General features: G+C 35.4%; 1 protein-coding gene across 4 annotated transcripts in view; it reads left to right on the top strand.

Moving 5' to 3' along the window:
• Positions 1-789: 789 nt before the first annotated feature.
• Positions 790-15,219, top strand: part of LOC132112411 (SAM and SH3 domain-containing protein 1-like) — a 75,425-nt gene continuing 60,995 nt past the window's right edge. Inside the window, exons 1-2 of one of the 4 annotated variants that reach the window (XM_059519872.1) lie at positions 790-1,016; positions 1,302-1,884. In XM_059519872.1, coding sequence (XP_059375855.1) covers positions 1,393-1,884 — 492 coding nt within the window. In that variant the 5' untranslated portion in view covers positions 790-1,016; positions 1,302-1,392. Of the gene's footprint in view, positions 1,885-15,219 lie in introns of all 4 variants that reach the window. The other 3 variants (XM_059519871.1, XM_059519870.1, XM_059519869.1) reach the window with 3 other exon arrangements.

Here is a 15,219-nt window from a genome sequence, read left to right as displayed (position 1 = left end):
TAATCAAAATGAGTAGGCGTTTTATACACCTGATTAAACGATAATTTCATTAATACATAATCATTATACAAAATATATGCACTGTTTCTGGTTTTTGTTTTACCTTTTAAAATAAATCAGTGCTGTCCAACGATTAATCGCATCCGAAATAAAAGTTTTTGTTTACATAATATATATGGATACTGTGTATATTTATTATGTATATGTAAATACACACACGTGCAGTATATATTTTGAAAATACTTTCATGTTTATATTTCATATAATTTATATTATATACAAATTTTTTGAAATCATAAACATAACATGTTTTTTCTTAAATATATACATGCATGTGTGTGTATTTATATATACAAATTAAGTATACACAGTACACACATATATTATGTAAACTAAAACTTTTATTTTGCATGCAATTGATCGTTTGACAGCACTAAAATAAATATATGAAAGAAAATGTATAATCTAAATAGAAAACTGTTCCATTTATATCAACTGCTTTGATTAGATCGCTATATATATAATTATTTATTTCATAGATGCCTAATGAAAGCAAACAATTGAGTACAAATGTGATAAAGGCTAATATTAAATGTCGATAAATCATTTATTTAACAATTTATGTAATTCAATTTATGTTAACTCTACACAAAATTGTCACGATTACACTTAGTTTTATTTATCATTTAGTTAAAAAACATTCCTCTGTGGGGACAAATAGCGCTGCGGTTCGTCACACGGCCTGCAGGGGGCTCTAAAGTCAAACAGCTAAGAAACGCGCATCAGAATGAAGGGGAGGGAAACTTCAATTTGGCGTCTGTTGAATTACTTAGACGAGCTCAGTCTGTCTGGTTCGCAGCACAGCAGAAGCTGTATCTTCTTTGTTTTCATTTGCCCTGTTTATTTAAGGATCGGTTCAATGGAAGATAAACCGACACGCGGAAGAAAGCGACTCACTGCCACTGGATACAAACGGCGATTCGCCAAAGACAATCAGAAGCTGTGAAGAATAAAGTGTAAGTTATCTGCTGAGAGGAAACCAGCGTCAGTCAAGAACCTAAAAGCTGGGAGATTGGGTAACTTATATGACAAAAGATACACTTTTACGAATGCATTTCCAAACGCGAAAGCTTGTATTCATTGTATTCATATTCTGTGTGTCACGGCAGGTGATGATGCGCTTTAAACTTTGTTTACATGGATTCTTTACACTGAAACCAAATTTGATTTGAGATTTACTATTCCCTCATATGTTTAGGCATGTAACACTCGTTTTTTCTGCCTTTTATTACTGAATTCAGCACTGGAATGTCTTGATTACTATTGATGGACTGTCAGTGTTGATATTCATAGCACTGAAGATGGGAAGAATGTATGTAATGGATTTTGGGAATGTCCTGTGATTTGGGAATGATGAACAACGGACCCACTATCGTCTACGAGTGGCTGAAAACGCTCCAGCTGTGTCAGTATGTGGAGTCATTTGTTGACAATGGTTATGATGACCTGGAGGTGTGCAAACAGATAGGGGACCCTGACCTGGATGCCATCGGTGTCTTCACTCCGCATCATCGGGAAAAGGTTCTCCGGGCCGTGGAGCGACTCCGGGATGATGACAAGAAGGTGGCACCAGGACTGTATTTCACCCTTGAACCACTTCCACATGACACGTGCCCTCAAATTAGTGACTGCAAACAGAAATGCACCAAGTCTTGGGTCAGTTCTACTTGGGACAGGCCCAGGATCGGACTCTCCAATGACTTCAAAGCTTTAGAGAACCACAAGGAGCCGGTGGTGTATCCTAAACTCAAGCTGAAGATAATGATAAGGGATAAGCTGGTGAAGGATGGAATTGACCTGAGCAAAATGCCCTACTCGTATAAAGTGAGTACTAACCTCACATCATTATAGTTCTGGTCACATCTCCTAAAAGTGTTTGCACCGTCTCTTTGTTTTGCAGAAGAGTTATTGACATTTTCTTCATGCTTTCAAAGGTTACCCATTGGCTTGAAATTTACCCGCCTGGTGTGTGTGTATTTGGTTTCGTTTTTGGAGTAATAAACATCCAAAGAAAGGTTGTGCCAGCAAAATGTCGCTTGTAAATGTCATCCATTATTAAATGTACGTGTGTTGTGGTGGTCGACCGGTGTGAGGTTTTCTTTGTACGGCCAGTTCTAAATTAACGTTCAAAATGTAGATGAGTTTGTTTCTTCATTGGAACAGATTTGCTCACCAATGGATCCTCTGCAGTGAATGGGTGCCGTCAAAATGAGAGTCCAAATGGCTGATAAAAACATCACGATAATCCACAAGTAATCTACACCACTCCAGTCCAGTAACATACGTGAACATTTTGTTACAAATAAATCCATCCTTAAGTCGTTTTTAACTTCTAATCACTGCTTATGGCTAAAATACACATCCTCAATTCATAATATTGCTTTCTCCAGTAAAAAAAAAAGAGAGTCTGAATTAGGAGAGAAATCTGCATGGCATCATTTACAAGCAAAAACAGTCTTTTAAAGTTCATTTAATGTCTTGATTGATTAATTTATTACGAACAATATAGGCTGGGGTGGTGTGGATTATTGTGATTTTTTTATCAGCTGTTTGGACTCTCAATGCGACGGCACCCATTCACCGTAAAGGATCCATTAGTGAGCAAGCAATGTAATGCTAAATTTCCCCAAATCTATTCTGATTAAAAACAAACTAATCTACATCTTGGTTAGTCCAAGGGGTTAGTACATTAATATTTTTTGAATGACCTGTGTTTCTTTAATTGGCCGGTGCTTATAATCTCAAAAAGTCATGTGAATAATGGCTTTGGCTGAATTATTGGTCCATCACTATTGCAAGCAAGTATCCAAGCAAACCTTTGCATAGATTGGCAGCACATTAAATGGTTTGGATATCATCTCCTCTTTGATTATAAACGTGAACTTATTTCTGAGGTCTTGTTGGTCTAGTACAGTATTGTAGCTCCATGTTGCAGCATGCTTGATGCTTTCCAAGTCAGATGATTTTATCCAGCCGGAGACGTTGAAGTATTAGACAACCTTAATTGAAGTCGTTATTCATTAGTGCACTCTGGGGCTTTGAGAGCAGGCGAGTCTTGGCTCTAATCGATAACCCAGAGAACAAGAACTGTAATCCATTAACTACACTGAATGCTATTAATCGAGGGATTTACTGCACAGTTATCTCCACTGAGCATCATTCAAAGCTCAAGGGCTTTTAAATAATAGGCAGGCCAATGCAATGCACGTTTAATGTTTGTTTTTGTCTTTTTTGTATGATCAGATTCTGTTTTGTTATTATGAAAGTGTTGTTTTGGACCTTGAGAAGCCATTAGGTCAGCCCAACTCTTTATATTTAGTTTAGTTTCAGTGATTCATTGAAATGACTTTATTGTGCAATGACTAATTAAACCATATCAAGCACTAACTAATGCTTTTATAACAGTGCATATGTTTGATCATTTCAAACATTCACAATATTCTCTTGTTTTCCAACAAAAATATATATCTGAACTTCATTAAAACAAGATATATTCATTTAAGAAAGTAAAAATGCATATTTTTTTTTTACCTTATTAGCACATTTTATTTGAAAGATAATTCTAACACAATTTATTGATGTTTATACTTACAACAATATAAAATTGAATTCAGCCTTAATTATTCTTTGAAAAAATATATTTTTATTGTACACAACTGTGATGTTTTTATATAAAAAAAAAACTGATTAAATTCTTTTTTTTCACATTATAAATATTGTAAAATATAAAGGTTACATTTTATTAAATATATTAATGGATTCCCTCTGCATCTTTTATTGTAATGCATAATTTTTCCTCTTTATATTAGTATATATAATAAAAATACTAATTAAACTTTTATTGCAGTATTTTTGCTGTAGAGTTCCGCATTTCAAATAAATCAAATTTATATTTAAAAATAAGTGTTGCATTTTTTAGTAAATTGAGTCTCGCAGAGTTTTTTTTATTGTAATACGACGCATATTTTTTTCTCTGCGTATCAATATATGTAAAATAAAAACTGTGGAGTTCCACATTTTAATGATAAATTACATTTATAGTTACATTTAAAGTTAACACATTTTTTTATAAAGTTAATTGTGTGTCCATCTCCATCTTTTATTGTAATGCATATTCTTCTTCCTAATATCAGTATATACAGGTACATAAGAAAAACTGAGTGTAAGAATTTTTTGCAGTATTTCTGCCAATGAGTTGCACATTTTAAATAAAAATGACATTGACAGATCAGTATGAAGGTTACACATTTTTAAATAACTTGAGTCCCTATTGTTATGCATATTTTTTCCTCGTGATATCTGCATATATAATAAACAGTCTTCATCAGCAGACAGGGACTCCACCTGTAGCAGAGTGCTTGTCATGCCTCAGCGGCGAGCTGTCACTGGACTCCACCGCCGCTTTTGTTCTTGTCCGAGTCGTGTTTCCATTATGCCGTCTTATCAGCACGTTTATCAGTGACGGGTCTCTGGTGACAGATGGCTTCATTGCGCTTTGAGCTTAGAGAGCCATTTAATGTCTCATGCCATGCCAAAGTCCTCATTATCATTACTGTCATTTGCATTTGCAAAGAGTGGCCCACTTTTAAAATGTTTTCACTTGCTTCCTTGGTTTCACGGTATGTGAACTGCTGCTTCCCAAATTGTCTTGTAAATTGAGATGTGTGTGTGTGCTGCAACTAACAACATGCGCTTGAGCGAGCTTGATTTAAACGTGTATTTGTGGTTTTCTAGGCTTATTCCAAAGCGTATCTGTGGACTGAGAGGAATCTGAACTGAAGAACTGCATTGAACACCAAAATGATTTACTTAACCTAGTTGTGCAAACCCATACTGTATGCTGTTAGATTTCCTACAAAATAGGATTTTTTTGGAAGAATGTTCTTTGCAGAGAATTTGAGTTCAACTGTCATGTCTTTGTCAGATTTACATTACATTACATTTAGTCATTTAGCAGATGCTTTTATCCAAAGGGGCTTACAAATGAGGTCAATAAAGGCAATCAAAATGCTGTAACAAAGTCTCAGTTAGCTTACTGCAACTTTTAATTCTATAATATATAAAAAGAAAGCCAATAGAATAGAAAAAGAATAGAGCAAGCTAGTGTTAGAGGTCTTTTTTGCTTTTGTTAATTGTATAATAAATAAAAAGAACAGAAATTGATAGAATACAAAAAGAATAGAGAAGCTAGTGTTAGTTTTTTTGTTTTGTTTTTTTGTTTGGCAGATGTTTCACATATATACTGGCTAAATACATCAGAAATTGTATTATTTTTGAATTCTTCGTACAGTTTTTGTGTCATGTGTTAAATTTGATTATATACAATTCACCAAAAATCACACAGAACTTTAAAAAATATATATGTTTTGAATATTGTAAATGTTTTACCAGTCTTACATGTACATTTTTCGAAGTGTAAAGTTGTCCAATTAAATTCTTAGCAATGCATATTACTAATCAGTAATTTAGGTTTTGCGATATTAACAGTAGAAAATTTACAAATTATCTTCACGGAACATGATCTTTACTTAATATTCTAATGATTTTTGGCATTAAAAAAAAAATCTATAATTTTTACCCATACAATGTATTTTTGTCTATTGCTACAAATAAACCCCAGAGACTTAAGACTGCTTTTGTGCTCCAGGGTGACAATTGCTTTTCTTTTTTTTTTCATGTGTATGCTTGATGCTAACAATGCCAAGATCATGGGTTTAATTACAAGTAAGATTGCCACCATTGAACTGATAAAAATGTAGCCAATGCCTTCAACACAGTGTGCATTTCTTCTGATATAAGGTCTTTGGTCTGACAAATGCATGAATGTAAATGTAAATGCAAAAAAGACTTCAAATATTCACCTTTGTCAGGGTAGTGCCAGATTTAATTTATGACAGGACTGAAAATGAGGCTGTGTGAGACTGAAGTACGCTGTGCTATTTTTTGACAGACATCAATGTTGTGATATTCAAATGATGTGGATTTGAAAACAGACGGATTGTAAGGAGATAATTATTTCTTTCTTTCTTAATGATCGTTTATGATTGATGCCCATGATGAGGTTATGTCAATGTTTTCAGTTCTAATTTTCCAACTTATAGTCCGCTTATGTTTTTGACAGATGTGATAATGTGTGTAAGGGGAGTTTTGGGTAATTATAAAACGTGCTGGAGACATTCAAACTGCTTTTCGCATAGTTGTTATACTTATACTTATCATTATACTTAAGTTTATTTTGTGGTTTAAATAAATAACATGTTACACTGAGACAGACTTGTTTGTGTTGTCAAAAATGTTGCATTCAGCTGTCGCAAATTTGTTGACTTTTGACAGTCAGGTTTATTTCTTATACCAGGAATGGAGTGCATTTGATGCATAAGGTTTTTGCATAAGCAAATGATAATGAAAAATTAATTGTTCCGTTTATAACCTGTTTGCAGATTTTGAGTCATCTAGGTCTAGGACATTTACTAGATTATCTTCTCCAGTCAAAGTCTACTGATTTCTCCAGTTTGCTTTGTATCAGCACAGAACATGACACACACAGCCTGTGTTTAGTGTGTTTGGATAACTTTTGGCAGTGGAAAGTTGATAGTAAGTGCCACTTGTATTCTGTCTGACCTGCATTATGAATGGAGGAGGGTTCTTGTGCTGGCTTGGTTGAAGTGTTCATTCCCAAACTGGTGTCTTTCCGAAAAAGCTTGTGTAAGTGAAGCGTGTGTCACAACAGATGAATCGTGTCTGGTTAGGGTGAGCAGGTCCTTGTGGCATGTGGCAAGATAGATCAAGGCATCAATTGCATATTCTTTCTGGCTTTTCTCTTTAAATTAGGAAGCAGTGTGCTGAATTTTATTCCACATGGCACTCTTTTAAAAAACTGAAGCGTTTCATACGTTATGCAAGTATGCTATGCTCAGGTTGAACTATCAGGTTGTTCAATGCATAACCTTTTGGATATAAATGTTTCCCAGAATCGTCTGGCTTGTTGAGATGATCTGTTTTGCCTGATGGACTATTGTTGGAACTATATTTCCTGACAAAGCCTCTAATCTGGTGAAGCTGTATTCTGGAGCTTTGTTGTTTTGGCCTTTCAGATCTTGTTTTTTTGCATCCATGTGGCTCGTCGGCATGCTGGGCTTTTTGCTAAATCACTTTTCTTCATCATATGTGAGTTGTGTTAGGAAATGCCTCACACTGAGGCTTAAAACCAGTTTAAGGCATCAATTTTCATGCTGTAAAACATTTGGTGACTCTTTTACATGTTTAAATTAGTTTTTACTGTCAAACTAATTAGTTTAAGGTTAAAAACAACATTCACAACTCATTTTATTCCTGCAATGAGACTTGTTTTTGAATCAAACGGGATGAGAGAACAAAACAGAGCTGGGGTATATTCCAGAATGCAAGTTTAACTTACCATCTGCTAAAACGTACTCAAACTTTGCTAACTTGAGGTATGGTGATTCCAAAAACCCGTCTGGGAGTACGTTCATCAACCCAGAGTAAGTTCCTGGTTAACACGCAAAACACTCTCAACGAAGCAATGAATCGATGAGTCACTATGGAAACTGACGCTAAGAAAAAGTGCGCCATACTGCTTTGTTATTCTTCTGTTCAAAGGCCGTTTGCATAATTGTGGTTGTGCAACCATTTTTCTTTGTTTTCCGTTTTATCTGTAATTCTTGAGAATAATAATTATATTGTTTGTTTTATGTTCATAATATAATAAATCATATCAGATGTCTATTTTTATTATAGAAATGAATTATAGAAAATGCAGATGATGTGAGATGATGATATAAAATGTAATAAATATATAATGCAATAAATTAAACATAACCTTGTCGTAATAGTGTTTTAAAATGTATATAGATAAATACAGAATTCTGGCATGAAACTCTACATGGCACAGTCCGATAGGTCTAACCAAAGACTATAGAATAGCCAAGACATGTCACTCGTACAGTTCTGAATGTCAAAAAATGCCACGCTTAATATGGCCGCTCAATCGCAGGAAGCCCCGCCTTCTGAATGAAAAGAGCCAATAGCTAATCGGTAAAGTCAGCGCGTCACTGCAGCTGCCGTTAGAAGTCCCGGCTGCTATAGAAACAGCCAGCGTTCTGTATATGTATATATATATATATATATATATATATATATATATATATATATATATATATATATATATATATATATACAGTATATTAGTATACTAACTATATCTTAATAAAATACAATATTGTGTGCAATCTGTCACACCCACTGGACTCTTGTCAGTGGGTCACGAATGCGCTGTTAGTTCTGAAGTGAACTAACTCTGAAACAGAACCTACTCCGGAGCAGGTTATGTTCAGAGAGTAAGTTGCTATGGCATATATACATATAATTCTTTATAGAAATTGGCATTTTGGAGCTTGACAGCCTCAGTTACTTTTAAAGCATGAAAAAATGCAACTTGCTTGGCTCATTTTGTGTTCCACTCACATTTCTAAGGCTTACAAACAACACAAGGTGAGTAAACGATGACTTCTACAGATCTCATTTTTTTGAGAACCGAGAGAGCAAGTGCACCGATTCTCCACCGGATAATGTTCATAAAAGATTCAGGCAAAAACTGTAAAGTGCAGCATTCTGGAACGCATTTAATGAGTCACCGCGGCACTGACCTTTTATTAGATCGGAGCAAAAGGTTTTTGTGATTTCAAACATTTCTCTCAGGTTTCTGTCTGGCAGCGGGCGCAGAGACATTTTAGAGGTTCACTTGAATGACCCGTCCTTTAAGGACAAACTACATCATGTTTTGGACCCATGCTTTGTGTTTGCTGTTTTTAAATCCGAGTGAATCTGTTCTCCCATCAGTTTTAAACTGGAACAGATAGCAGGCTGGCAGCGAAGAGGCCGTCAGAGATGTGCTTTCTGAATGAGTCTGACAGAAAAACTGCAGAGGGACTTCAGAGATGTTTTGAGAGGATTTTGCATTTAAGTTTCTTTTCACAAACATTTACCCATAGTTACAGCAGTTTGCTTCTTTTTGAGCTCAGATTAATGTCTGGATGGAAGTGCGCTGTGATCTCTGTGTGACCTGAGGGTGAGGGGTGAACCGGCCTCACAGCTGCGACCCCAACGCTTTAAGATTACTGGATTTTGAAGGATTACCACCCAATATGAGCGTTATTTCACATGAACTTATGGCCTCACAACAGCAGTAGTGCTTAAGACCTACTTAAACGTCTGATTGGTCATTATAGTGCTGTTTTTCTTCACACTTAAGTGTGAAGCAGAAGCTAGGCACCTTTTTTGTATGGTAGTTAAACTCAGTCTCAACGGTATTGTCAGTGTAGTGTAAGTAACATTAGGTTTGTGATGCATCTAAGAGCATAAACAATCTGTTCTTTCTGCACTATAAGATAATTAATGTAATTTGCAAAGTGAATATTTTCAGATGCAAATGCACAACAGTGCACAAATTCAGCCATTGCTAAATGCCATTCCTACTTGAATACAATGTCTCTTAAGACCAAAGTCAAATTAACCCATAAAATATATTTTTGCTGTAAATTCAATGAAAACATTTTTTATATATATTAAATAACTATGTGATGGTAGTTATTTTTGGAGGAATGAATGAATTAATAACTTTTTTAATTTGTAAAAAAAAAAATCCAATCTTTTTTTGAAAACTATATAGTTTAGTAGAGTGATAACTATGAATATCATAATAAAGTTTTTTGTTGGAAATGCAATCCCATTCCCATTGGTCTTTGCATTAATGCACATTTGCATAAAATCAGCTTTTTGCAGTTGCTTTGTTGTGGCATAATGCTGTCATTGTGCGCACATCCTAACCATTTATCCATGTTACTACATATCAACCATTTTTGCAAAGGTCTGCTCTGGAAATGGCTCAGGTTACGGCGTTTGCCAAATACTGCAATTATGAGCAAATGTAGAAACCACGTGTACAGCTTTCACAACATAGACTAGATTTGTAGAACACACTCCGCATCAAATCGATGTTGATGGATTATCTTTGACAGATGTAACAGGTCCAATGGCATTCTGGGAAACTGGGATGTGCTTTTTTATGGTTGCTGTCCTTTTCATTGTCTGCTTCACTGCACAATCAATTTGTGGTGCTGTTGGACTCTGTCTTTATGCATGGATGCTTTGAACAGGCACATACAGTGATGCGGCTTCACTGTGTTAGTGGAACAGTTAATATAATAAACGATGGCTGTAAATGAACTAACAGCCTGGGCAGGAGAGGGTGCGTTTGATCGAAATATGACAGTTTGGTGTGTTATCATAACAAACCAGTTCATAGGAATGTATGAATCACTCTTCAACATATTCTACATAAGTTATAATGCATGGATGCTACACACCCTTTTGGTGGTTAATTGTTCAGAGACAGGGCGTTTTGCTCCACGTTCAGCATCTGTTTTAGGTTTCTGTGAGCAGACAGATGGGATGGAGATCCTCTTTAATGCACACTTTAGCTGAACAAACACAGCTGTGTGTCGTGATGTTGCTGGCTGCTCAGAAGAGCTCTTCAACACAAGAGTCGCTGTTTAACGGCCCTCAAACCAACAAAAATGAAGCCTTTTTACTTTTTTAAATTGATGTCCTTGCTCTTCCTGTTCACGATAAATGGCCATAAAAAATAATTTTTAAAACATTTTTGTGTAAATGTCATAATTTATTTGCTTATAAAAAAGAACACCAATTGACATGTTTTATTTACACCTAAACCAAGCTGATTTTGACAGTTTGTCATTTTTAAGTCACTGGAGATCTTTATAGCAGAGTGGAAGATCATAATAATATGTTGTTATTTTGAGGACTAACACATCCTTTCCGCTCGGGTGAAAGCTGCTAGTTATCTGCTATCTGTAGTGACTCTGGTTTCCGCTGGCAGACGGGCGTTATAGCCGGCGGTCGGACGCAGTGGATGTCCAGCACAACTCTGAGTGTAAGAGTCAAGAGTTTAATGTACTGACAAATCCATCCACTTACAGCTCTGAGGACTTCAGCACCCTCCAAATCACACCAGAACAGCTTTCTTTAGAGACTGAAGAGTTTGCATGATGCTTGTACAACCTGACTGAACTACTAAACAGTGCTTTTGGCTAGATTTATTATCATTTCTATGGTGAACATTGTAGTGATTGTTTGTATCTGGGTCTTTCTAATTCATAGCCTCTTTGTTTATTGTTGTTTGTTTTAGTGCAGAAAACATGAAATATACTAAGTTGAAACAGAGTATTGCGCTAGCAACACAAAGGTCATGTGTTTGATTCTCAGGGAATGCATGAATCAATTAAATGTATAACCTGAACCAATGCAGTGTTAAGCCTGTCAAGGGCATACATTTAAAGTAAACAGGTGTTTAAATTTATGATCTTTTCGTTTTCCATCATTTTAGTTCCAAATTTAAAGAAGTTTATTTTAATTTTAATTATGAATTATATTGCATTCTCTCTCTCTCTCTCTCTCTCTCTCTCTCTATATATATATATATATAGAATGCAATATAATATATAAGTTTATAAGTTTGTTAAATTCCAAGCAAAAATAACTATATTGTGATACATTTCAAGAAATAAAGAAAAAAGGAAGGAAAAAAAAACATCTGATTTAGATTTTATTAAAGTTTTTCTCGTCTTTGGTTAGTTTCACCTTTTTATTGTTGCTTTTTTGGATCTAGGAACCCAAAGCGTTTAACATCCAATTTTGTTGTCATTTTCTTTATATTTGCGGTGTCAAATCTCTTTCCATTTCTTTTGGGAGCTGCTACAGGTGCTAAATGAAATGTGCCATATTCATCTTTTCTTCCACATCCGAGGCTCATTTTGTTCAGTGGGATATCAGTCAGTGTTCATTTTACACTCAATATTCCGAAGCAAAATGCATGTGTGATGGAGAAGACAACCGTAGTGTACTTTTCTGCAGAATTCACATGTAAATATTTTCCTTTGTCTCCAAGAGCCAGGGCCCCAGGGAAGTGTCCTGTCATACAAAACCCTCCAATTGGACAAATCCCACTGCCACTTCCAAAACAATAGAGCGCTCTGTCATCTGTACTGTACCGGCGTCTTTCGGAGAAAACGATCGGCCCGTAGTTTACGGCTCCTCTGGAGAGCAGTGAGTGCTTTCAGACAGGAGGTGTCCAGCAGAAGCTAATCTGTGAATGGGGCCCGCGGCCCCTCGGTTCTTCACAGCTGACAGCTGTGTGTGTCTTTTCAGATGGCTGTTTGAGAGATGTAAAGCTCATGCCGACTCTGACCCCCATTCTTCATAGAATAATAATGTCTGCCTTGGTTTCAGAGCAACAGCTTGAGCTGTAGTATGTGAAGATTTACTCTTTTCTTTTAAGAAAAGTGCTAGTTTCTGATCAAATATGCACCAAGAGCCCAGTATTTCTGAAAGAGTAGCTTTTTTACTATACCTTTTTTTTTTTTTGAAGGCAGTAATGGACTATATTGCTAAACCAGTTTTGTCATAAACCAGTTTTATTTTAGTGCCTTTGAGATGCTATTATTATATTTTTGTTATTAATATTTTGAATAAGTAAAAAATTTTCTATTTTGTCATTTTGTTGTGAGTTTTTGTCATGTTTATTAGTTTTAGCTTTTTTATATGATATATTTTTATTATACATTTTTGTTTAAGTTTTAGTGTTTTTGGTTAAATAACAAACAAAATGAAATTTTGCATTGACAACAGGCTAAAAAATGTATTCTTTATCTTAAGTAAACATTTCTTTAATTTCGACAACCAAAAAGTTTTTTTTTAATGCTTTTAATTTTTAAACTATAATAACCCTGTCATACAAACTCAGATACAACTTAAATTGTCATATTATTTATAATATTCAAATTATTTAGTGCATTGATTTGATTGCAAAAAAAACCAGTAGCTAGCATCCACTTTTTTTTGTTATTTTGTTTTATATTTTGTGCTTATTAAGTAGGCCCACTAAACAGTTTTCTATATCTTTTAAATGTTATCATGAACATTTTCTCTTGAAAGTTGTATATTTACTACAATTTAGCTTGTGTTCAGATTGAAAAGTATGCTAAATTGTTTCGATTTCTAAAATTGGCTGTCATATTGGTTATCGGCCGATGGATGTGAATAAATATTGGCTGTTGTAGGTTGAGACTCTTGAATTTGATTAACATGAAATTCTGAGTTTCTCTTTTAAAAGTGAACATGCTTTTTAATGGATTAGCATTGTGTCTGCAGTGAACGTTTGCACTCTCACACCTCTGCTTCGATTTAGCGCTGCGGCGGCTTGAAGGAGAGAAAGTAATCGGCTTTGTCCGACACTTCTGTCTCACACCTCTTGCTCTCTGAGGGATCAGTGGAGAGGTGAGCTGAACTGGCCCTCTGTCTGTGCTCTTTTGTTTTGGGGGGAATGTGCGCTCACACATCTTATCGGCTCATATGCCTCAATCCTGCTGGTTAGGCGATGTAGCCATGACAACTCAAATGCCCGGGGTCTCTGTATGATTAGGCGGGCAGAATGTGCCGGTTTCTATTGCTGGGACAGGCAGAACACTCCCTTCGGATGTGGGGCAGGCACATGGCACAGCCATCCCGTTGAGACCTGTTTCTTGGCACAAAGACATTTTCCATAAAATGAGCTGCTCCTCTAAACGACTGAGCTATTATAGATGTCCTATCTCGCTATCTAAATAAGGACATGCCTGAGACTATTGTTATTTTTAGTGGAGAACTGATGTGTTACGGATCTAAATACTAGGCTGACTGATTGTTGATATAGTGTGATAGACACAGAATGAAGTACAAACAAGAAAACATTTATTTCCCAATAGCAGTCCTCTGGCTTAGTGGGTTGAGCACCTAACCTTGCAAATTATTGACCAAAACTGGTCAAAATGGACAGATTGCAGTCGATTAATCAACCTTGCACGGCAAAAAGTCATTTTTTTACTTTGTATTTTTAGTTTTAGTTTAGTTTCTCAATACTAACATCTATACACTTCTAAATTTAGATGCATTGCTTGAGTTGAGATGCAATAGATATATTTTTTTGAAAATAAACTTGTTTTTGCTTAGAATTTTACATTTTAGAATTTTTTATCTTATTTAAAACAAAAAAAAAACATTTTGAAATCAAGAAACATTTACTTGTGAAGCAAAACGACGTTAAATTTTTTATTTAAATTAGTCAAATTTTCCTTTTTTAATTAAGTCTATTTTTCTTATCTCATTGGCAGGTAACCGTTCTTGTTTTAAGTAATTATGATGTCTCAGAAAACAGAATATGTCATTTTGATTCCGTATTATTTCTTGATTCAAAAATGTTTAGATATTTTACTGCAACACAAGACAAAAATATCAAGAAAGAAAATGTATTTTTGCTGTGTGATGATTGGTCGAGCATTGATTGGTTGTTTTTATATAAAACTAATTCAATTAGCCTAAATTATAATTATTACAAGCTAACTCTGAAATACATTTAGCATTTTCAGAATGAAAAAAGTGATGCTTCCTTTATGAATCAGTTGCAGCTAGTCTTGTTTGAAAGATGGAACCTGATTCTCAGCCTTTGTAAACACACTATCCTTGTGCAATCAAATTCCCAAATGGGATCTCAAGATGAGAAAATTGAGCCGTCTGGCGGGCATACAGCCCGTCTCGCACCTCTACTCAACACACAGCACTCTTAGTCCACCACCTGTCCTCTGTTCACCTCCACACACACACACACACACTAAAGGGAACAAAAAAGCTTGTTCTCATGTCCAGATCTGTATTTTCTCTTCCTTTGTCCCCATTTTGTCACATTTTTTGACATGTACTTTAAAATGTTGCTTGTAGAACATGGTCAGTGTGGAGCGAGAGGAAGCTGCAATGTGCTTTTCATGTACATTTTGTCTCTTGAGACCGCAAATCATGTGAAGATATAGGTTAAAAGAAAAGTTGTGCACGTGTATCCGTTGCAGCTCTCAAAGGATGGACTGTAGCAAAATGGAAGTTGTTTGATAAATTGTGCTTTATTGGATAAGCAGAGTGAACGACAGGCTAATATATCTTCATGTGTCATGTGGGAAGACGAGTTTTATAGAGCCTTGCAGTTCTCCATGTATTTTTTCCATTTGAGAAATTGATTTTTAGGGCAAATGTATG

The sequence above is a fragment of the Carassius carassius genome, chromosome 32 (genome assembly GCF_963082965.1).
Source record: "Carassius carassius chromosome 32, fCarCar2.1, whole genome shotgun sequence".
NCBI lineage: Eukaryota > Metazoa > Chordata > Actinopteri > Cypriniformes > Cyprinidae > Carassius > Carassius carassius.
Note: the sequence above shows the minus strand (reverse complement) of the source record. Positions and strands in the feature narration are given on the sequence as shown.